General features: G+C 44.1%; 1 protein-coding gene across 4 annotated transcripts in view; it reads left to right on the forward strand.

The window, feature by feature from the left end:
* The first annotated feature begins 16,906 nt into the window (after positions 1 to 16,906).
* Positions 16,907 to 25,258, forward strand: part of LOC100673067 (neurotrophin receptor-interacting factor homolog) — a 53,553-nt gene continuing 45,201 nt past the window's right edge. The window contains exons 1-4 of one of the 4 annotated variants that reach the window (XM_023543652.2): positions 16,907 to 17,269; positions 17,715 to 17,811; positions 18,496 to 18,622; positions 19,382 to 19,477. In XM_023543652.2, the coding sequence (XP_023399420.2) occupies positions 17,755 to 17,811; positions 18,496 to 18,622; positions 19,382 to 19,477 (280 nt within the window). In that variant the 5' untranslated portion in view covers positions 16,907 to 17,269; positions 17,715 to 17,754. The other 3 variants (XM_023543657.2, XM_023543658.2, XM_023543651.2) reach the window with 3 other exon arrangements.

Genomic DNA, 25,258 nt, shown 5'->3' on the forward strand with positions numbered 1-25,258 from the left:
TAGAATCCTTCACTACTGCAATTTGAGGCTTGAATTTTTTCTTCGGTTCTTTCAGTTTGAGAAACGCCGAGCATGTTCTTCCCTTTTGGTTTTCTATCTCCAGCTCTTTGCACATGTCATTATAATACTTTGTCTTCTCAAACCATCCTTTGAAATGTTCTGTTCAGTTCTTTTACTTTCATTATTTCTTCCTTTTGCTTCTTTATTGCTTAAGAAGAAGCTGCTTAATGTTCAAGAGCAAGTTTCAGAGTCTCCTTTGACATCCATATTGGTCTTTTCTTTCTTTCCTGTCTTTTCAATGACCTCTTGCTTTTCTCGTGTATGATGTCCTTGATGTCATTCCACAACTCGTCTGGTTTTCGGTCATTAGTATTCAACACGTCAAATCTACTCTTGAGATGGTTTCTAAATTCAGGTGTGATATACTCAAGGTCATATTTTGGCTCTTGTGGACTTGCTCTGATTTCCTTCAGTTTCAGCCTCAACTTGCATATATGAGCAATTGATAGTCTGTTCCACAGTCGGCCCCTGACATTGTTCTGACTGATGATATTGAGATTTTCCATCGTCTCTTTCCACAGATGCAGTCAGTTTGATTCCTGTATATTTCCATCTAGCGAGGTCCATGTGTATAGTCACCATATATGTTGGTGAAAAAAGGTATTTGCAATAAAGAAGTTGGCCTTGCAAAATTCTATTATGTGATCTCCAGCATCGTTTCTGTCACTAAGGCCATATTTTCCAACTACCGGTCTTTCATCTTTGTTTCCAACTTTTGCATTCCAATCACCAGTAATTATCAGTGCTTCCTGATTGCGTGTTCGATCAGTTTCAGACTGCAGAAGCTGGTAAAAATCTTCAGTTTCTTCATCTTTGGCCTTAGTGGCTGGTGCATAAATTTGAATAATAGTCGTATTAACTGGTCTTCCTTGTATAAGGCATATGGATATTATCCTATCACTGACAAGGTTGTACTTCAGGATAGATCTTGAAATGTTCTTTTTGACAGTGAATGCAACGCCATTCCTCTTGAAGTTGTCATTCCAGGCATAGACCATATGATTGTCTCATTCAAAATGGCCAATACCAGTCCATTTCAGCTCACTAATGCCTAGGATATCGATGTTTTATGCATTCCATTTCATTTTTGATGATTTTCAATTTTCCTAGATTCATACTTTGTACATCCCGGGTTCTGATTATTAATGGATGTTTGCAGCTGTTTCTTCCCATTTTGAGTCATGCCACATCAGCAAATGAAGGTCCCAAAAGCTTAACTCCATCCACATTAAGGTCAACTCTACTTTGAGGAGGCAGCTCTTTCCCTAGTTGTCTTTTGAGTGCCTTCTAACCTGAGGGGCTCATCTTCCGGCACTGTATCAGATAGTGTTCCACTGCTATTCATAAGGTTTTCACTGGCTAATTGTTTTCAGAAGTAGACTGCCAGGTTCTTCTTCCTAGCCTATCTTAGTCTGGAAGTTCAGCTGAAACCTATCCTCCATGGGTGACCCCGCTGTTATCTGAATACCAGTGGCATGGCTTCCAGCATCACAGCAACACGCAAGCCCCCACAGTATGACAAAACTGATTTCTAGTCTCTGAAGGCCAGAAGCTGCCTTGGCTGTAGCAAAGTTCATCAGTGCTTTCTTGGATTCCAGGACAAATTCTTTTCTTTCTTCAACTATTTATAGTAAGCATTTACTAATGACAGCTAAAAGATCCTTATTTGGAACATCTGTATTTTGGGATACATTTCTTCTTAGTGGTTTTCTCCCTTTGTGCCCTATTTAAGATCATACCATATATAAATTTTTCTTGTTTTATTTTCACATGTAATAAAACAGCCCTGGTGGCATGATGGTTAAGCGCTTGACTGCTAACCAGAAGTTCAGCGGCTTGAACCCACAAGTTGCTCTGTGGGAGAAAGGTGTGGCAGTCTGCTTCTGTAAAGATTACAGCCTTGGAAACCCGGTGGAGCAGTTCTACTCTGTCTACAGGGTCGCTATGAGTTGGAATCGACTCAAGGACAACAGGTTTGTTTGTTTTGGATTATCATGTAGTATTATGTCGATTAAAGACTGTGACCATTCCCTGATTGACAGTGAGCCACAAGAAAAAACTCTTGTTTGCATTGCTACTGGGAATATGTACCAGTGATCTATTGCCACGATAATGCTGTGCAACAAACTTCCCCCAAAATTCAGTGGCTTAAAACAATAGTCATTTATTCTTGCTCTTGCATCCACAGGTAAAAAAAGAAGCCTGTAGACTAGGTATCTACAAGTAAAAAAATGAAGCCTCTAGATCATTCATCTGCTGATCTAGACTGGCCTCAGCTGGTCTTTAGGCTGTGGGTGGAGATCAGATCTATACCATTTGTCTCATCCTCCTTGGACCAGTGGGTTAGTCAGGTCTTGTTCTTCTCATGGTGATGGCAGAAGTACAAGAGGGGAAGTCCTGCCACATAAGCACATTTCATACCTCTACTCACAACTGGGAACACCTCATTTGCCAGAGCAAGCCTCATGGCTTAGCCACAGACAAGGGCCGGAGAGATGTATTTTTTATTCATTGCTGCTGTGGTGCAATTAATTACTTTTGTGTGTGGCCTTTCTAGCCATGGTCTTGTAACTCCCACTTATGTGACTGTGTGATAGGGTAATTGTGGTCTACCAATTGGGATTGGTTAAGTTCTGCCTTAAAAGAGAGCCAATTCTAGAGCTGAGGGGAAGAGCCCACTACCACCAAGACGACCAGCAGCAGAGACCTGGCAGCAGGAGATGGCACGGTGGGCTTCCTGGCCCACAGAGAAAGCTGAGTGCCTTTGGGCAGAATTTGAGGGCCATGGAAAGGTGTGCCTTTGAGCACAGCTGGGGAGAGCCTATCTTGATGGAAGACCTGTATCCTGAGTGTTCTTGAGCCTGAATTGTAACTGTTACTTCCCTAATAAACCGCATAATTGTGAGTATGGTCTGTGAGTTCTGTGTGGCCATTACAATGAATTATCAAATCCAGTAGAGAGTGCTGTGGGAGGGACAGTTGGTGTCAGACTTGGTAAAGATGGTAGAGAGAGGAGGCTTGTCTGGCCTCCACCTCATGGGAATCAACCTTGGGCTTTTGATCCTGATTCTCCTTCCTCCTTGTGGGGCTGGAGGAGGTCAGACATTGCCCCCAAGCCGTTTTTACCGCTGCATAACAATTTACCCCAAAACTTAGTGGCTTAAAACAGGAGCTGGCAATTTTTTGTCTGTAAAGTGCCAGATAGGCTTTGTGAGCCATATAGTATGTGACATGACTGCTTAAAAACATGAAATCAACTATAGACAATACATAAACAAGTGCGTGTGTTCCAATAAAACCTCAAGGATGCTAAAATTTGAATTTCATGTAATGTTCATATGTCACAAAATAGAATTTTTTTTTCAACCATTACAAAATGTAAAAACCATTCTTACTTTGCAGACCATCGAAAAGAGGCAGCAAGCCAGATGTAGCCTGCAAGCCATAATTTGCTGACCCCTGGCTTACAACAAACATTTTATATCTTCAAAGTTCCTGTGGGCTAGAATTCAGGAGTGGCTTAGCTGGATAGTTCTACTTCAGAATCTTTTATGAGGTTACAGTCAAGATATTGGCCAGGGCTGCAGCCATGGGAAGGCTTGATTGGGCTAGAAGATATGTTTCTAAGTTCACTAGCAAACAACCAAGGCTGAAGTTGCAGTTTCTTTTATAACTGACCCTTTTAAGTGTTCCATCACTTCTGGCATTCTTTTGGTCACAGACACCAACCCTGGTATAGTGTGTAAGGAAGGGACTACATAAGGGTGTGAATTCCAGGGGGCATGGTAACTGGGAGCCATCTTGGAAGCTGACTACTACACCTTCATCCCTTTCTTTTCCTTATATATCATTATCTGTTGTGGAACCCAGGCCTGTGAACCGTAGAGTTTCCCATGGTCTGGATTTTGCTGATCATGCCTGCATGGTGCACCCTCCTCTGCCCTCTGTGCTTTCTGCAGGTCGCAGGGCAGTTCTTACCGGCTCTAGTCCACATCAAAGTCATTCGTGCCTTGGTACCTCTGGTTATGCTGTGCTCACAATCTGACATCTCCACCCTACACTCCATGAAACGTCCCTTGAATGCTGCAGGCTGCACATATCTCTCATGTTTGACTTGAGAGAAATCACACAGGTAACAAACCCTCCATACATACTAAAACTGAGAAGTCTCTCCTCAAAAGTACAGTATATACCTCCTGGTATCAAAGAAGTCATATTGGAAAGACACCACAGAAATGCGATGAGTGTAGAGAAGCGTTTGAACGGAGATCTGCCCTGAGCAAACTCACTCAGGAGACAAACCCTACAAATGAGTGTGGGAAATTCTTTATTCAGAAAGATTGTCATTTTGTACATTTAAGAACTACAAATGCAATCAACTGTGGAAAGGCAGCAGACACAAATCATCCTTCTCCCAGCATAAGAGAATTTATTCTGGTGAGAAACTACATTTGCAGTGAATTCGTGAAATTATTTTTGAAGGACTGACTTCTTCACTCTACATCCAAGAATCTATAAAGGAGAGAAACCTGAGAATGTGATTATTGAGAAAAAGATTTCACACTTCACTCCTCCCTTATTCGACATTAAAGAACACATGCTGGAGAGAACCCATGGATGTAGTTATCATGGGAAAGACTTTACACATGGATTAGATCTCACGTGATATCAGAAAGCTCATACTGGGGAAACATGTAATCAGTGTAGCAGAGCCCACAGGAGGTGTTCCCACCTTATTCAATGTAAGAGGATTCATACTGGTGAATACTATAAATGAAGCCAATTTCAGCAAGCTTTTAACCATGGCTCTCACCTCATTTGACACCAGGAAACTCATATAGTTTAGAGAAACCCATTGAATATAATCAGCGTGGAAAAACTACCAGTAGGAATTCAATTGTATTTGACATCAGAGATAAATCATAAAGGAGACAAAAACCACAAGATTATTTCTGACCCATAAACAGGTACCCAAATATAATAAAATTGTATTTGCAGTTTGCTGCAGTCATAGATGAGCAGGTATGAGCAGGTATGCTCTATACATGCCCTTGATTTCCCACAGAAACACCATCAGTGTCCAGGACTAATGGCCAATGTTTTATAGAGATGATTGCCATAGATATTCAAATGTAAACGTTATTAGCAACAACAGTATATCTATGAGTCAGGGTACCACCAACCTTGAACTGTCATGCGGAGCTCATCCATCTTTCAGCATCACAGGGATCAATGTGTATCTTGTTTTTTAAATATTCAAAAAAGAGGGCTGAAAGATATGCTATCCATTTTTTCCTCCATAATCCACATCAGGCTTGAAGTCCACTTCAAACACATCAGAGAGCTTTACACTAACAGCAAGTTTTGGTCATTGGTATTCTATTAACTTGAGAGGTGTCTTTAAAAGAGCTGTGTGCATTTTCATACCCCTAAGGGGCATAGCCCGTGCCAGGCAGGATTAAAAAGGTACACATATAAATACATCTGGGGGAAGTGTACATACTTCAAGAATGATACAAACCTCCCAAGTTTCAGCTAAGACTCATGCACAAAGAGCAGATGGTCCAAGTGGTATTGGCCTTCTCATCCAAAATCCTGGATGATAGAAGACATTGACCAGGTAAGGGGTCCAGAAACAAAAGGAATCTGATCTTAGAATTTTATGCTCAACAAATACATCATTAAGGTATGAGGGAAAAATAAGCATTTTAAGACTTTTCAGATTTGCAAGGACCATACAGTATACCTCAACTGTACTCCTACTCAAAATATTTCTCCAGGGAACATAATGGTGATCACTCACAACAGCACTATCGTGTCCCAAAAAGATATGTTCATAGAATGTTCAAGAAGCTTTAGTCCTAAGAGCCAAAAACTGGATACACCCTAGTGATCACCAATAGAAAAATGGGCAAGTTGATATATCCACACTGCAAATTCCACTTCTAGGTACCTACCCAAAAGAATTTAAAACAGGTGTTCAAACAAATACTTGCACGTGAATGTTCACAGCAGCACTATTCACAATAGCCTAAAGGTGGAAACATTCCAAATACCCATTAATGGATGAAAATTTAAACAAAATGTGGCATAGCCATACGATGCATATTCATCCATAAAAAGGAATGCTACAGCATGGACAAACCTCAAAAACATCATGATAAATTAAAGAAGCCAGACATAAAAGGTCACATATTGTGTAATTTCATTTATATGAAATATCCAGAATAGGTAAAACCATAGAGACAGAAAGCAGATTGGTGGTTGCCAGGGGCTATGGCGTGGGTATGAAGAGTGACTGCTTAATGGGTATGCGGTCTCCTTTGAGGGTGATGAAGATGTTTTGGAACTAGATAGACTCACAACATTGTGAATGTATCAAATGCCACTGAATTGTACACTTTAAAATGGTTAATTTTGTTATGTGAATTTCACCTCAACAACAACAACAAGAATGCACTGATGCATGCAACAATTTTAATTAATCTAAAAAATACTATGCTGAGCATAAGAAGCCAGACACAAAAGACTACATATTGTATGACTCCATTTATATGACATTCTAGAACAGGCAAAATTAGCTGATGGTGTTAATCAGGATGGTGGTTATCTCTGAGGAGGCGGACAGTAATTTTGCCCCAGAAGGGGTAGTGCTGGAAATACTCTCTTGACCTGCATGATGGATAAACAGGTGTCACATTTATTTGTAAAAATTCATCAAGCTGTTCAACTGAGATCCACCACTGTATGTATGTCATACTTCAATACATTTAAAAAAGTACAACCATACAGTCAGTTGGTGGGACACAGGAGATCCATGCTGCAGGTCAGACAGAGGGCGGGAGAGAGGAATGAAGCTTGGAACAGGTAGGAGGTTTGGAGTTTTAGGAAGGACAGTGGGGAAGGGCCTGTATTCACTTCCTGTGATTGCTGTAACAACATACTATAAGCTTGATGGCTTAAAACACGTATTTATTCTTTTGAAGTTGTGGACGCCAGACGCCAGAAATCCAGTTTACTGGACCTAAATCAAGGTGTCAGCTAAGCCATGTTCCCTCTGGAAGTTCTAGGGGAGAATCTGTTTCTTGCCTCCTCCAGCTTCTGGAGGCTGCTAGCATTCCTTGGCTTGTGGCCGCATCACTTCAATCTCTACCTCCACGGTCCCATCACCTTTTCTTCAGTATGTCAAATCTCCGTCTCCCTTTTAGGAAGATACATGTGATTGCATTTAGGGCCCACCCTGATAATCCAGGATAATCTCCCTATCTCAAGATCTTTAACATCTGCAAACACCCTGTTTCTGTACAACATTTACAGGTTCCACGGATTAGGACCTTGTCGTAGTTATCTAGTGCTGTTATAACAGAAAAACCACAAGTGGGTGGCTTTAACGAACAGAAATTTATTTTCTCAGTTTAGGAGGCTGGAAGTCCAAATTCAGGGAACTGACTCTAGGGGAAAACTTTCTCACTCTGTGGCTCTGGGGAAAGGTCCTTTTTCCTTGATCCCTTGGTGATTTTCATGTGGTGTGGCATCTATCTACCCCCATCTCTGCTTCCTTCTCTGCTTGCTTAATCTTCCTGTTTTGTATCTCAAAAGGCAACTGATTTAAAGCACACCCTGCACTACCTCATCAAGATAACAAAAGCCATTCCCAAACGGGATTATGACCACTATGTGGGTTAGGATTTACAACATGGGGAGACAATTCAATCTATAGCAGACCACGTGTCTTTGGGGGCCATTTTTCAGCTATCCATACTCTACCAATCTTTAAACAAAACCCTGGACTTCACTCTGTTTATTTTCATTCCTTTGGCCCAATTGTCATGGACAGGAAAATGCTTTGGATAGGGCACCTACAGGTTCCTGGATTAACCACTGTGGCAATGGGAATGGAATGAAGCCTTGTGACTAGGGCCCACTGAGGGCCTTCCTATGGTGTTGGATTGGGAGTCAACCGTACCCAAAAGTGTATCTGGAGTTCTTTAGGGCGGGGGGGGGGTGGAGGGAAGGGCCCACACTTGAACCCTGAAGACCTTCTTCTCCCTCTCCCCTTTATGAGAATCCTTTGAAATGCTGGTTTCTCTTACACTCCAGGAAATGCCACCTTTCCCCTCCAGCTCTCCCATCAAGCACTCTGCCACAGTCCCCATCTCCTTGCTGCTTTTTGGATGTTGATAGACTTCTCTCGGTTCCGTATCTCTGCTGGCAGCAATTCCAGAAACTTCCAACACCAGCAGCCCTCAGTGTGGTCTCATGGCCTTAATACTCAAGAAGAGGGTTCTAGTGTGGATTAGCCTCATCCAAGCAGACTTCTATGCTAGATACTGTGGCTGCCCACCCTTCATTACAGCAGACCCAGTTTTCCTCTACAGATGCCAAAATGCCAGGCACTTCCTTTCCCAGCTTTTCTCATAGTCAGCTCATAGATTTATGATTCAGTTCTGGACAAAAGAATCTGAAGAAGTGTACAAGAGGGCTCCTGGGTAGGCAGAATAACGGCCTCCTCAAAGACGTCCATGCCCTCAACCCCAAACCCGCTGCCGTCGAGTCAGTTCCAAATCATAGTGACCCTACAAGACAGAGTAGGACTGCTCCATAGGGTTTCCAAGGAGTAGCTGGTATATTCAAACTGCCAACCTTTTGGTTAGCAACCAAGGTCTTAACCACTGCACCACCAAAGCTCTGCCCTAAGCCCCAGAACCTGTGAATCCCTCGTATGGCAAAAGGGACTTTGCAGATGCAATTAAGTAAAGAAATCTTGAGATGGGGACATTAACCAGGATTATCCAGATGAGCCTAACATAATCACAAAAATCCTTATAAGAGGCATGAGGATCAGAGTCAGAGAAGGAGATGTGACGATGGAAGCAAAGGTCAGGTCAAAGTCAGAGAGAGATTTGAAAATGCTATGCTGCTGCTGGAATTGAGGATGCAGGAAGGGGCCAAGAGCCAAGGAATGCAGTGGTATCTAGAAACTAGAAAAGAAAAGAAAACAGATTCTCCCCGAGCACCTCCAGAAGGAACACAGGCCTGCTGACGTCTTGATTTTAGCACAATAAGATCTACTTCGAACTGATGATTTCCAGAATTGTAAGAGAATAAATTTATATTGTTTTAAACATGAAGTTTGTGGAAATTTGTTACAGCAGCAACAGGAAACTATTTAATAAACTCCAAAACCAACTTCTTCAGCCAAATGTTGCCTAGCTACATGTGATGTTTGGAACTGTGTTGATCACCCTGAGGCCATGTGTACAAAGCTTTGTTGTTGTAATTAGGTGCCTTCAGGTTGATTTCGACTCATAGCAACCCCATGTGAGAGTAGAACAGCCTCATAGGGTTTTCTAGGCTGTAATCTTTATGGGAGCACATCAGCAGATCTTTCTCCTGCAGAGCCGCTGGGTGGGTTCGAACTGCCAAACAACTAGTTAGCAGCTGGGTGCTTAACCAATGTGCCACCAGGGCTCCTTCACAGAGCTTTAGGACCAAAAAAATATGCTGAGGAAGGCTGAGCCAAAGGACAGACAGTGCCTGATTCCAGACGACAGTCAAGCCAAAGACCTGCCTTGGAAGCCCCTGCTTCCGGATTTCACGTAATAATATTTAGTGGACTATTCTGTTATTTGTGGCCCAAAACTTCTTAAGCAATAAATTCCCTCCTCCACATCAGCTCCTGCTCACAAGTCTCATTTAGTCTCGTAGAGCCAGGATTTAAGAAAACCATGGAGCCCTGGTGGCACAGTAGTTAAGAGATCAGGTGCCAACAGTTCTAATCCACCAGCAGCTTGTTGGAAACCCTATGGGGCAGTTCTACTCTGTCCTATACAGTCGCTATGAATCGGAATTAACTTGACGGCAACAGAAGCAACCATCACAACGATCCAGGCTCGGGCTGAGCTGTGCTTACCTGACTCAGTCACCCCTAGAAGGCAGGCACGTCACAAAGCGCACAGGTCCACTGTGGTCAGCAGGAAGCTCAGTAGCCTCACTTCTTGTCTAGGAGGCAAGCCAGGGGCCACAGAGCCATCCAAGAGATATTCCAGAGACCCAAGGTTATGGCGTGAAAACAGTTCTGGGGTGTGGTGGGTTCATCCAGTTACACGTGTAGACGTGAGTAAGGTATCCTCCTCAGTTCCTGCCCATCTTCATAGTGGGAGATACAGGAGTCTGCTCTGGGTGAAAAACTGTGTTAGCAATGAGCCATGCATCTCAATTAAAAATAAATAGTGTCAACTTGAACCACTGAATGAGCGCTCCACCCTCCAAAAAGAGCCCCACGATTATACCTTTATGCTAGTGGCTTTGATGTCTACACTTCTTGGCAAAAAAACAAAGAATGTTTTTGAACTAGTTGTTTCTGGGGGCATTTCTCCTTAATGAGTTTGAATCCAACTTGATTGTTCTTGTGATGAAAGCAGTCAGTCCCTTCCTTCACATTTTGAGGACAAAGGCCAAGCGCCAAACACGGCAAAATGCCTTCTCGTTAGTCCATCTGTTCATGTATTGAGCCTACTGATGAATTTTGGAAGAACTGACCATTTACCCATTGGCTTTCCCATCCTGGAACACACTGTCTTCATTTATTCAAGTTTACTTTTAATTGTTTCAGGAAACCTATCTTTATGTAGGTTCCCTGCACTTCCCAGCAAATTGATCCCAGATGTTTTATATTTTCATGTTTATACTGTCAAAGAAGTCTTTTTAATGTATTTGTTACTGTTATAAAGTTGTGTGTGTACATGTGTATGTTGACTTACGTATATTTCTTATTCTGCCTGATTTCCCACAATCTCATTAAAAAAAATTTCCAGTTGGGTTTTTTAAGTACGCTAATGTGTTAATAACTGCATTTTTACATTTTCTTTTCTAATAGTTATAACACTTAGCTCTGTTTCACATCTTTACTTAGGTCTGTTTCATATTTGTGATGACAAGAACATCCAGAAATTTTAAAACTAAGATTGCTTCGAGAAGATTTCCTTTTGTTTTGGATGTGTATCCCAAGTTTCTAGTATACCAACTAGCAGGCTACAATATACATCCATGGTTGTTGGATGGAGGAGTAAACAGGAGAAAATTCAAGATATAGGAAAGGGGTTGATTTTCATCAGAAAGCGTTAACTTTCTAAGGCAGAAAAAACATTTATTTAGATGGATTATGTTCAATTTAAGGAAGGGAAATATGTTGAGTACCGCTGCCCAGAGACCAGCTGGACGCGTGCAGCTTATTCCTTGTCCATGTCTCAGTACTGAAGGATGAGACACCCCTACACTAAGTAGAGCAAGCGAGAAACAGCACCAGAAACCACCTCCTGCAGACTGTCAGATCTGTGAGAAAGCTGTTGTCATGAGGGTTTCCAATTATTTGCAATCAAGCATATATAGGTGTTAACCGCATTCTTCCAAACCTGTTTGTCCTGCATTCTGTGTGACTTCTTCCATTCCTCTGAGACAGGTCATTTTCTAGATGCCTTTTATGGTCAGCCTCTGTTGAGAGCAGGGATTTTTCTGTGTGCCATGTTAGGTCTGGATTACACTGATATTATGTAACCTTATTTTGATGTTGGGGAGAACAGAAGAAGATCAAAGAATAGCAGTAGTAAATAGACCCAAGAGTCTATATGCTGGGAAATAACTATACTCTGTATATGTCGACAATAAGTTGAGTCCAACTTGACCCCATGTGTTACAGGGTAGAACTGCTCCATAGGGTTTCCTTGGCTGTAATCCTTACGGAAGCAGAGCCCCATGCCTTTCTTCCGTGGCACCACTGGTTGGGTCTGAACTGCCAACCTTTAGGTTAGTAGTCAAGCACAAGCCATTTGCGCCACCTAGGGACCTGAAGCAAGATCAGAGAACATCAGCCCCTGGGCGGTTGGAAAGATAAAACCACACCAGACCCTCCGCCCTGAGGAAGATAATACTGTGTCCTGGGCTCCTGCTGGTCCCAGGCAGCAATGGACTTCTCTTTCCTCTTCTTAGACTTGAATACCTTGGCTCTCAAGAACACCTTTGGGGATAGGAGGACACTGGTCACAAGATCCTGCTCAACCCATACCGCCTCCCCCATGCCTGGGGAACAATTAGCACTATCGCTTCTCCCTAGAACCTGGGTGGGTATTTTTTGTTACCTGCTGTCACGTCAACCCCTACCCCAACTCATGGCAACCACATGCACAATCGAACCAAATGGTCCTTCACCATCTATTGTGGATCAGACTGTCGTGGTTCATAGGGTTTTCACTGGCTGACTTTCAGAAGCAGATCGTCAGGCCTTTCATCCTAGTCTATCTAAGTCTGGAAGCTCTCCTTAGACTCAGCATCAGAGCAACATAAAAGCCTCCACTTAAGGATGGGATGGGTGGTGGCTGTGCATGAGGTGCACTGGTTGGGAATCAAACCCAGGCCTCCCTGCATGGAAGGTGAGATTTCTACCACTGAAACTCCAACGTCCCTAGGGTTGACATTTAGGCCCGCCTTTTTTTCTGTACTTCTGACTGGCCCCGTTCCTCCGCACATTTCTGGACTTCCTGCCCTTTCTTCTCCCTCCCCAGAATTTAGGCAGAACTTTTTTTTTTTTCAGCCCAGCTCCTTGGATATTTCTGGTACCCCAAGACTCTTCTGTCTCTTCAAGGAAGTTGGGTGGACTTTAGTCCTGTCTCCTACCCCTCTACTCTGTCCCTCCTTTTCTTCCTCTCTATTGCAGATGGATGGGCATTTAACCCCAGCCCCTGTACACTTCCGCCCCACCCCGTCTCTCCTCACCTCTCCAAAACTTGGGTGTATTGTCATGCATCACTTAACATCCCACCACATATATGTCCATGGTCCCATAAGATTTTTATTTTTAAAAAGGAAAGCAGCTCTCCTTTTAGTTTTTCTGCCTAATGGTTTTAAAGACACCAAGCCCAGACTTGCAGCACTGGACCAGAGGTGGAATGCAAGCCGATGAGGCAAATAACATCGCTCTGGGCACGGGTTCTTGGGCTTTGTCCAATGAGTAGGCCAGTACAAGGGCTTTGGGGCCCAGGCTGCCCCTACTCCTCAGGTGGATGGAACAGTAAGCAGGGCTGGACACATTCCACTCCCTCTTCGCTCACTTCCTCCCACTCCACTTCCTCAACAGCTTGCTGAAGTTCATCCCTAAAGGCAAAGAAACTTATGCCTCCCAGAGGTAATCACCAGGCAGCCCACACAACTCGAGTGGCTACACACATCGACCAAGTACTTGCCACCCCTTGTTAGAACTGCAGCCCACTGACATTCAGATGGGGAGGGCAGGACAGGGCGGGGCAGGGGCTGGAACATCATGAACAGAAGCAGGTTCCTGACGGCCCACACCCCTCTGCTCCAGGAGGGGCCAAGGGGTTGAGCATGTAGCTCATCTTGGCCTTAGGATCTCAAGGCTGGAACTTTGGAACAACGTCACACCCCCAGCTTCTCTCCTCAGCCTGGCTGTCCCTCGCTATCTGTCTGGGCTCACCCTGTGGGGCCCAATTCCTAGAGGGGTTCCAGCCCTCACCAAGGCCTGTGCAGACCCCCCAAGCTGTGCAAGCATACACAGTACAAGCAGAGGCCATCCTGGCCAACTGCTCCAGCCCTGGTCGCTGCATGATTCACTCTGGTTAAACCCTTCTAGGCCCACCAGGGTGCTGATGGTTAGTGACCCAATAAGGTAGCAGATGGATGGCACAGGCCCCACCTCCGTCTATGAGAGGTAAACCCATGAACCCCAGGTCACAGTCTGTGCCAGCATAGCTTCCTTACTTAGCTTAAAGCCAGTCCCAAGCGGGGTCTGGAACCTCCATCCTATACTCCCTGCCTGCAAAGTCCCTCCATTGGAGATGGCGGCCCTGATTTAACACGTGCACTCCAGAACTCTTGCCACCTGAGCAGTGGGAGATGCTGGAGCACTAAGACAGAAATCAATAAACCAAGGACACCCAGCAGCAATGAGGACAACCAGAACCAGGCTCCTGTAAGGTTTTCATACGTTTTACGGGGATTGGTTCATAACTATGTATTGTACTGAAGTCAGACACTTGAAACCCCGGGGCTGCCTATATACGATATAGTGCTTGTATAATGTCCAAATCACATAATGTCCCACTTCACGGAAGGACAACAGATGTTAAGTGACACATGACTGTACATACAGTGTACACTTAACCCTGTACAATTCTGCCTCACCCTACCTTCCCTCCCCAGAGCTTGGGACCCCTCCCCAGAACTTGGGTGTAGTTTAGTCCCTCCCCCTGCACACTTCCCGCCCCTTCCTCCTCTCTCTGTTGGACATGGGTGGGCATTTAGCTCCACCTCCTTGTACTCTGACCCTGCTAATATCTGAATACCGGTGGCATAGCTTCCAGCATTGCAGCAACACACAAGCCCCCCAGTATGACAAACTGACAGACACATAGGGTTTCAGATGAGCTTCCAGACTAAAGAAGCTAGGACCCGGTAGTCTACTTCTGAAAATAATCAGCCAGTGAAAACCTTATGAATAGCAGAACACTGTCTAATATAGTGCCAGAAGATGAGCTCCCCAGGTTGCAGGGCACTCAAAAGATGACTGGGGAAAGAACTGCCTCCTCAAAGTAGAGTCGAACTTAATGATGTGGATGGAGTCAAGCTTTCAGGACCTTCATTTGCCGATGTGGCACGACTCAAAATGAGAAGAAACAGCTGCAAACATCCATTAATAATTGGAACATGGAATGTACAAAGCATGAATCTAAGAAAACTGGAAATCGTCAAAAATGAAATGGAACACATAAGCATTGATATCCTAGGCATTAATGAGCTAAAATGGACTGCTACTGGCCATTCTAAATGGGACAATCATATGGTCTACTCTGCCTGGAATGACAATTCGAAGAGGAATGGTGTTGGATTCATCAAAAAGAACATTTCAAGATGTATCCTGATGTACAACATTGTCTGTGATAGGCCAATATACACACACCTACAAGACACACGAGTTAATATGACTATTATTCAAATTTATGCACCAGCCACTAAAGCCAAAGATGAAGCAACTGAAGATTTTTACCAGGTTCTGCAGTCTGAAATTGATCAAACATGCAATCAGGATGCACTGATAATTACTGGTGTTTGGAATGTGAAAGTTAGAAACAAAGGAGAAGGACTGGTAGTTAGAAAATATGGCCTTGGTGCCAGAAACGATGCTGGAGATTGCATGATAAAATTTTGTAAGACCAACAACTTCTTCATTGCAAATATCCCTTTTCACCAACATAAACGGCAACCATACACATGTACCGCACCAGACGGAATACACAGGAATCAAATCGACTACGTCTGTGGAAAGACAATGGAAAAGCTCAGTATCATTAGTCAGAACAAGGCCGGGGGCCAACTGTGCAACAGACCATCGACTGCTCATATGCAAGTTCAAGCTGAAACTGAAGAAAACTAGAACAGGTCCACAAGACCCAAAGTACAACCTCGAGTATATCCCACCTGAATTTAGAGACCATCTCAAGAATAGATTTGACGCATTGAACACTAATGACTGAAGACCAGACGATTTGTGGAATGACATCAAGGACATCATATATGAAGAAAGGAAAATGTCATTAAAAAGACAGGAAAGAAAAAAAAGACCAAAATGAATTTCAGAAGAGACTCTGAAACCTGCTCTTGAACATTGAGCAGCTAAAGCAAAAGAAAGAAATAATGAAGTAAAAGAACGGAACGGAACATTTCAAAGGGTGGCTTGAGAAGACAAAGTATTATAATGACATCTACAAAGAGCTGGAGATAGAAGACCAAAAGGGAAGAACACACTCAGCACTTCTCAAGCTGAAAGAACTGAAGAAAAAATTCAAGCCTCTAGTTGCAATAACGAACAATTCTATGGAGAAAATATTGAACGACGCAGGAAGCATCAAAAGAAGATTGAAGGAATACACAGAGTCATCAAAACAAAAAGAACTAGCCAACCTTCAACCATTTCAAGAGGTAGCATGTGATCAGGAACCGATGGTACCGAAGGAAGAAATCCAAGCTGCACTGAAAGCACTGTGAAAAACAAGGCTCCAAGAATTGACGGAATATTCAATTGAGATGTTTCGACAAACGGATGCAGGGCAGGAAGTGCTCATTCGTCCATGTCAAGAAATTTGGAAGGCAGCTACCTGGCCAACCGACTAGAAGAGACTTATATTTATTCCTACTCCCAAGACACATGATCCAACCAAATGTGGAAATTATCAAACAATATCATTTATTAGGTAAAATTTTACTGAAAATCATTCAAAAGCAGCTGCAGCAGTGTATCAACACGAACTGCCAGAAATTCAGGCCAGATTCAGAAGAGGATGTGGAACCAGGGATATCATTGCTGATGTCGGATGGATCCTGGCTGAAAGCAGAGAATACCAGTATTATGCTTCCTAAATTAGTGGGTCAGGGAGAAAGAGCGAGACCCTCAACGAGAAAGATTTACACAGTGGCTACAACAATGGGCTCAAGCATAACAACTGCGAGCATGGCACAGGACTGGGCAGTGTTTCCTTCAGTGGTACACAGGGTCACTATGAGTCGGGATGGCTGGACTGCACCTAACAACAACCACCTTGCACTCTTTGGGTCCACCAAGTCGGTTCTCCCTTTCACCAAATTTAGTAGACCTTTAGCCCCACCCACTGCACCCTTCTAGCCCCCCCCATCCCGCCCCTCGGTCTTTTTCATTGGGTACGGAAAAGCTAGCCCCGCCCCCTCCACGCTCCCGGGCCGGCCCACCCGTCCTCTCCCAGGACGGAGTAATTAGTCCCAACCCCCCAACACACTGCCCCGACTTAACTAACCGCAGTACTTCCTGCCCTCCCTCTCTACCGCCTCTCCGCTGTTCCGCCCTACGCGTAATTGACCTCGTGGCGGGGTACGACCCTCTTCCAGCCTGAGTCGCAGAGCTACGCAGGTGTTGGAGCCCAATGGCCTAGCTAACCCTACCCGAGGCCTCCCCTGTCCAGCTGAGCTGCCGAGAAACTCCGCTGACAACTCTCTTCTTGCCGACCCCGTCTTCGCCAGCAGCCCCGAGGGGCCGGTCAAGATGGCCGCCGCTTGGGCGAGGCCGGGCGTGGCTCGCCGCGGGGGCGTCTGGGATTTGTAGTCCGGGTCGGCGCGCTGACGCACTTTGCCGCGGGCCACCGGGCGCCATTGTACGGCGGGGGCGCGGGTGAGTGTGCGGAGTAGTCCACGCCCGTCGGGGGTCGAGTGAGCGCAGCCAGGCAGAGCCGTCAGTGTGTGTAGCACTTCCGCTCGGTCGGGTCCTGCCTGGATCCCACCTCCACTGCGCTGAGGCTAGCCCTCGCCTGCTGCCATACTACGGCAGGGGCGGCATGGTTCAGGGACGCGGGGCCAGAGAGAAAGACCACGCCCTGCGGGCTTGTGGCGATAGGGAGGGATCCGACTCCCTCCAGACGTTGGGGAAAATAGGGGAGAACCGACCCCCTCCAGGCGTGGGGGACAATTCGGGCCCCACCTTATCTGGGCGTGGCGGGTGGGAGGGAGGTGACCTGCTCCGATCATTTTCCGAGGTCGGGAGTGGACTTACCACCCCCAGCTCATGGAGCCTTCACCGGGCAGAGGAGGGCGACTCAAGCCTTTTACCCCCTTCCCAGCGTCGGCCTTCTCAGGATTTTGCCCACCCCCACGAGAGACATGCTGAGAAGGAGTGAGGAAAGAATGGCCTCCGGGCTCCCAAAGGCCTGGTCTGGGGTAAGTAGAGGTTTCCTTGAGCTTGAATCTGCCTCTACACGGGAGTGGGTCCCCAGACCCCAAGACACCTCGGGAAGAGGGAGGGCCTGGCTGAGCACGAGGAGGAGCGACAGATGTTTTAGCTTTCCAAGGGGGTGATTAGGGCAGAGACCAGGTTATGGAGGGTTTTGAGGGTCAGGTTGGGACTCTTCAATTTATCCTTTAAACTGAGAGGTCCGAGCAGGGATTAGAGATTGGTGTTTAGATTTCAGCAGCTTCTTTGGGATCAAAGAAGAGGGAAGGTGAGCTGAGCTTATTACAAGGAGAAAAGAGAAGTGAGGATGAATTTGTAACAGGAAAGGAGGGAGAAGCAGCAGGGATTTGGGGTCAGGATTGAAGGCTGAAATGTGTGTGATGATTCTGAAGTCCAGAAGTTAAATAAGAAATAGATGGGTTTTCAGCAGAGGAAGGCGCCCTGTCCTGCCTCACGTGTTGTGCTTGTTGTGACCTGAACAGGGTTGAGCTTGGGCTTGGTCAATTTTGAAATAAAGGCAGGAACCAAGATGGGACTTGGATCTTCCAGAACCCTGAATTCTCAGGTCACCTTGTAGACCATCCTCTGCATCCTGGGCTCGGTTAGCCTCATCTCTCCTGTCAGTGTGGGTGAGGACTGGCCCTGGCTGAACAGGAACTTGTGGGTCTTAGGAACCAGTGACTTTTGAAGACGTGACCCTGGGTTTTACCCCGGAAGAGTGGGAACTGCTGGATTCCATGCAGAAGACCCTGTACAGGGAGGTGATGCTGGAGAACTACCGGAACCTGGTCTCAGTGGGTAAGGCTGGCCTCCCTATATCAATAAAGATCATGCTTTGAAGCACAAATGTGGTGCCTCTGAGATGTGTGTCTGTGTTTGGGGTCAGGCTGCAGGGACCAGAGCGGACATGTTCGGGCCCTGGAGCCCAAGGGAGAAGGCTTGGCTTTGTATTTGTAGGGAATGGACAACTTTGTGGTACTACTACTGAAGTTTCACCTAGGCTGTCCTTCAGAGCCCCCGAAGGCCAGAAGGCGGGTCTGTGGGGGATGTTTTCAGCCTTGGTGAGAGACATTTGTTTTCTTAACAAGAAGTCCAGAGAGGTGTAGTAGTGTCCAGTAGCTCTGGAGTATCAAGGGTCGCAGGTACTTAACATTTCTTTACGGTTAGCGTGTTCTTTTTCATCTTGGGCCTGCATACTTGCAGCTTCAGGTGTCATGTCTATATTCAGGGTAGAAAGAAGGGGAGCAAGTAGCCCTGGCCAATCCTCATTTCACATTCATCAAGCTGTCATGTTCGCCAAGAAAGCAAAAACTTTCCCCAGAGGCCCCTAGCTGGCCTCCTTTTTGTATCATTGGTCAGAGTGGGTCTCCTGGCTGTTCCTAACTACGAAGGACTCAGAAAGCAAGCATGTGGCAAAGGGAATGAGGTCGTCACTGTCCTAGACCAGAAATTGCATAGCAGGGAGAAGGCCAGGGTGGGGGATAGTGTGTGCCACAGTGGGACAGCATTTTCTCCCGAACACAGACCCCCAAGTCCTGTCTCTTTTCCCTTGAGCAGAACATCAGCTTTCCAAACCAGATGTGGTGTCTCAGTTAGAGGAGGCGGAAGAGCTATGGCTGAAGGAGAGAGAAATTCCTCAAGACACCTTTCCAGGTGAGAACCAGGCAAATGGGAATTTCGACAGGTAACGGGTTGACTGGTCAGTCAGGGTCTGGTGTTTTGGAAAAGAACGTAGGCAGAGAGAGACCTCAGGTGAGATACCATGTTGAGCTACTGCAGGCATGCGAAATCAATCGGATAACACAGTGTCATGTTTTCTTCCTGCCTCAGGGTCAGGGATGTCCTACTTGTGCGTGAAAGTTAAACCTGGTGTAGGTGGCAGGCGGTATACGGGGTAACAGTGGGAGGCTCTGTCACTCCTCCACATCCAGAGTCTACACTCTTTTCTCAAGTAATCCCCATTACCTTTGTGATGTGTGCCTTCTGCCAGACTTTTTTATGTTTACATACGGTTGCTATGAGTCGAAATCGACTAGACAGCAACAAGTTTGGTTTTTGTTTTTGTTTTTTTGTTTATGTGTGCGTATGTGAACGTATGTTTACATTTTGGGTGCATTTATCTTTTCCTCTCTTGGTGAATATTCAAATTGTTGCCAGTTTTATATATTTGAGTGGTGAGGACTTCTTGCGTACATTTCATTGTACACACAAGTTGGGTTTTTCCGTGGAGTGGATTTCTAGAAATGGAACTGCAGAATCAACCAATATGTAATTTAAAAATCTGACAGCAAGAATTGCCTTTTAAAATCTTTAAAATAAATAGTTACTCAAGTACATGAGAAATTCTCCGTGTTCATCACCAGTAATTCATAATGGCCTTTTAAAGGGTTGCTGATGTGATAGGCAAAAGATGTTTCACGTTTCACCAATTTATCTTGCATTTCACTACTGATACAGTTGAATGTATTTTCATAAATTTAAGGGCTGTTTGTATTTTTTTCTTTTGTGAGCTTATATTTTTTTCTATTTTTTCCTATTGGTTTGTCTTTTTTTTTCCTCGATTTGTGGGAACTCTATATATCCTGGATGTTAATATTGCAGGTATTATATCATAAAAAAAAAAAATAGGCCCACATTTATTTGTGTTTTGCCTTTTTTTACATAGTCTTTTACCAGACAGAAGTTTTATCATTTCAGGGTTGTTTTTACCTCAGATCTGCTTTTACTCCTTTGCGGATTCTCGCTTTCATATCGTGTGTAAGTAGATCGTACAAATACTTTGCTGTATTCTAGTATTTTTTTTCATTTGTCTTTTATTTAGTTTTTCTGGAATTTTGCATATGGTGTTGGGCACAAGTACTTTTAACACCATTTTCTGACTGGATCCTTTTTTCTCTATTGAAAATCCTGTCTTTGCTGTGGATTAAATCCCAATAGTCATGTTCTGGTCCCTTATAGACTCTTCCTTTCGATCACTTATCTTTGTCTCTGAGTAGATAGCTTATTGCTTTAGTTGCTGTTTCTTTACAGTGATTGAATTAAGAAATATCTGGTGGAAAATTGGTCTGTCTGTTTAGTCAGTTTTTGGCACCTATATTCAAGTAGGGATTTGCTTTGGCTATTCACTTCCCGTGCTCTGTTGGGCCTTCGCAGCACCATTCAGCTTTCGTTACCATTGTCGTATGTCTCCCTGGTCGAGTTACTCCAGGTGAACCAGTCGTGCTGCTGAATCTTCTTAATATCTGTAACAGTCATGAGTTTTCCCAGTTCGAAGTCATTTCACCAACAAATATGAAGAAAGAGGCAGGTGTCCTAGTGTTTTTTTACTTCTTTTGAGCGATTGTGTAATTTGGTTTAGCTTGTTGGTGCGTCTGAACGTGTGAGTCTGCATGTGATGAGTGGGTATTGGATCTCTGAATTAAATAGGAAAGTTTCTGGGTTTTGACATGCATTATGCTGGATTCTGCTTTGATTCAAATAGGTTTTTACCCAAATGAAGAAATAGTCATCTATCCTTTCTTAAATGAAAATCGGTAATAGTCCTGATTTCTCCTCCAGAGCCTTCCAAGGCAATCATAGGAATTTTCTCCTTTGAGTGGGTAATGCAGTGACGTGATAAACATCCTGTTGTAAAGTGCTACTAGTCCGTTGACTGTTTTTAAGGATTTTTGCATTGATATTTACAAATTAGGTTGGAGTGTTCTTTTTGTTCTGCGTGTGTGCCATCTTTGTCAACTTCTATATCAGAATATGCTGGCTCTGTAAAGAAAACTTTGGGTGCTTTCCCTTTCCTTTGTTCTCTGTACCCTGGTACAGGTGGTATTGAAACTCTCCACTGCTGGCAGTATTTGAACTGTGAAATCTACACCAGCCTCACCGTCTTTGGTAAAGGCCTTCTTTTGGCCACAACACGGAGGGATCAGATTCTCAGTGGCTCCTTGTCCCTTTTTTTGGACCCTGTTTCTTGTTTCTCCAGGTTTCGGCTTGTTGGCTCAGCATTAATATTTTTTTTCTTTTCTGTGTTCCAACTCATTCCTTTCATTCATTGGTTCATTCCCTTAATTGAAAAGTTCTCTGTTCACTGACTCTTAGCACAAGTCACTAAACTATGTCTCATCTGTAGTGTCTTTTACAATGAGAGCTCTTTGTATCTGCCCAAAGGGTACCTTTGTTCCCTTGATCCAATCTCCTAACGTCCCTTCCTGTCTTTGTGGCTTTGGATGTACACTGGGTGCAGAAAGTGCATATCTCACCCTCCCCAGACATCAAGTCTCCTTCCTGCACAAGCAAACCTAGTTTCTCCCAGCTGTGCACATCTCCTGGGTGACCTAGTAGTTCCTCAAATCTAGCCATGATGGGAAGCACTGTGGGTTAATGCTATGGTTCTCAAGAGAGAGCTACCTCCAGAGATTAAGATTGTCCTAGAATGAGAGGCTTCACGTGGGGAAGCTTGTTAGGACTCTCTCCACAGGCTGGGCATGAGGAGATTAGTGCTGGGTTAATCTCTGCTTTCATAGAATCCTTTATGTGATGTTTTCCTCCACTCCATCCCCTTTCATCTCACAAATATTTACTGTCTCATGCAGTGTACTAAACACTGGCTATTTCATGATAAAGGAAACCTAGTGGCACAGTGGTTAAGTGCACAGCTGCTGACCAAAAGGTCAGCGATTTGAACTCACTCAGCGGCTCAACAGGAGAAAGATGTGACATTTTGCTTCCTCAAAGATTACAGCCTTGGAAACCCTATGGGGCAGTTCTAGTTTGTCCGATAGGGTAGCTATGAGTCAGATAAACCAAAGACCTAGTATATTCTTTGCCATGATAGAAATCGTAGTCTGTAGATAATGGCTTTTTACAAACAAGACACACAGATGTAAGGATGAGTTGTTTTAAGTACTGAGGAGAAGAACAAGGTATACAGAGGGGAAGCAATGGGAAATTAGAGGAGACAATCAAATGACACTGCAGGTGACATTTAAGCCAATTTCTGAAAGAAAAAATGTCTCCGTAGACATATAAGAGTGGTAGAAAGACCTTCTAGGCACAAGAGACACAGTGTTTGGGGTGACCGTGAGATGAAAACAAACTTAGAAACCACCCAGTGGGCTGGGACAAGGTAACTGAGGTGTAGAGATGTGGGAGTTAATTTGGAAAGATGGGCGTAGCAGACCATACAGGGCCTCTTGAACTGTGAGGGGAATATAATTCTGGGTGCAAATGGGAAGCCACTTTCAAGCAAGGGGTGTGACTTGACTTTTCCAGGTGCTTGTAGAGAAAGACCTGTGATGGGGCAAGAATGGAAGCAGGCAGAGGCTGTTGCTTCTCCTGGGAGAGTAGCAGTGGGATGAGAAGTAAGAAGTGTGAGGGTAGTCTCATTGGGGTTGAAGGAGAGGAAGCCGCCGAGTCTTCCAGATTCTAAGTGAAATGAAGGCTTCGAGGAACTTCCTGTGACTATAATGTGTTTGTTGCATACTAGTATATTTTAATATCTCTTTTTTAAAATACAAAGGAGAAAAATTACTACTGGATTTTTGGCGTTAGTCAATGAAATGGGGAAGTTTGGTATTTTTTAAGGATAGAAATGTAGAGTGGGCTTTTTTTTAATTAACTTTTTTGAAACAATTTTAAAGTTAGAAGAATAGTATGAGGAACTCTCTTAGAGTTTTCATCTAGGTTAAAGTGTTTATTGAACTATCACGTCTGTGTTCTGTTAACAAAGCATGGACGGGGAGACCTGAGAAATATCCAGGTTGAGGTTTTATGAAGCCGGTTGCATGCACTGGTCTGGAGCTCAGAAAGAGGTCTGGCACCATGTAAAAATGTGGAATGGTAAGCATGTAGACATTTAGAATTGTGTGCTTTACTGCTTGATGAGCCACATGTCCCCTTCAGTGGTCACTGTCTCCAACACTGGCAATGGTGTGGCTCTCTTCAATGCAGAGAACTGAGCCCAAATGCAAAGTTGGGCATTAATATAAGACTCTAACTTGCCACATTAGCAAAAGGACTAGCAGTGTAGGCAGTGTGGTTGAAGTAGAGGAGAAACTGGGTAATCTGCTTGAGGGAAATGACATTCATGCTCAAGGAAGTATTCTAGAAAGATGCTGTGAAAGTATAGAAATTGGGGAAGCATTAGACAGAGCTCAGACCATAAGCGATCCCTCAGTGTTATTCAAGAAAGCGTTACCATGTATGTGACTCTTGGGTTGAAGGCTTGAGCTATAACCCAGATTTAATCATTAGGGAAACAATGAAGGGAAGATGCTTTTATGAAGGTCCTGATCACAGGAAAACCTGCAGGACATTTAACTTTTGCGACTTGTCAGGAAATTAGCAGATCAGCCCTACCAAAATGAATGTGGTTAAGTCTTTCAAACATAGTGTAAACATTATAAGGAAAAAAACCATTTCTACAAGAATATTTTATTAGAAGGAATATAGAGTAGTGCTTCTCTGGATTTAACTCTGTGTAGACTGAGAGGACTCACAGAGAATATAAAGTGAACATGTGTGGAGAATGTGGGAAATAAGTGGAATATATTTGTTTTATACAGAAGATGATTCATATAAGGATGAGATGGAGTAAATACATTTTGTGTGAGAAAGTCTGCTTTCAGCTCAGCTCTGCCTTCTTTACCAAGAGAAGGTTCACAAAGAAGACAAACCTGCAAAGACCTTGAATGTAGGAAGTCCTTTTTTTCCTGAGTCTTTCTGCATCTGAGAACTCACACAGGGAAGAAATACCAAGAAAATCACAGCAGAAAAGGCTCTGAGACTGACTCGGTCTTATAAGAGAATTCATACTGGAGCAAAAAAATTATTATTAGAACAGTTATGATTATGATTTAAAAAGTTCTTACACCAAGTAATTGCATCTGAGAATTCTGAAAGTGTAAGAATATGATTGCTGTAGAAAGGTTTCATGTGTACCTAGTACTTAGCATCATGTAGTCACACTGGAGAGAGAACCTGTGAATGTGATCAGTGTTGGACAGGCTTTGAGTGTCATAGAACCCACCAGCAAGGAATCCCATGAGTTCAGCAACGTGGGAAACTCTTCAGTAGGAGTCCTCATTGTGTTCAGCATCAGAGAACTCACATGGGAGCACACCTTCTAAATGTAATCTGTGCAGGCAAATCACCAGCCTTGACTCTTACCTTATTTGACAGAATTAAAAAACGAGAGAATCCCGCTGGACGACAAACATGAAACACCTAGCCCTATTTTTACACCAGATAAGTCATACAAAAAAAAAAAAAAACCTCATACAAAACAGGAGGCTAAACCCTTCATGAAACTTGTGGTCTCGTAAGTATGCATATATATTAAAACAGGTCCTGACTTTTCCAATTCCTTCTGGATGTTTAGAATGTCTAGAAAAGTATTAATATGGGTCAGAGTAGATATCCTTACTTCATTTTACCTGTGCA

The sequence above is a fragment of the Loxodonta africana genome, chromosome 11, assembly GCF_030014295.1.
Source record: "Loxodonta africana isolate mLoxAfr1 chromosome 11, mLoxAfr1.hap2, whole genome shotgun sequence".
Lineage (NCBI taxonomy): Eukaryota > Metazoa > Chordata > Mammalia > Proboscidea > Elephantidae > Loxodonta > Loxodonta africana.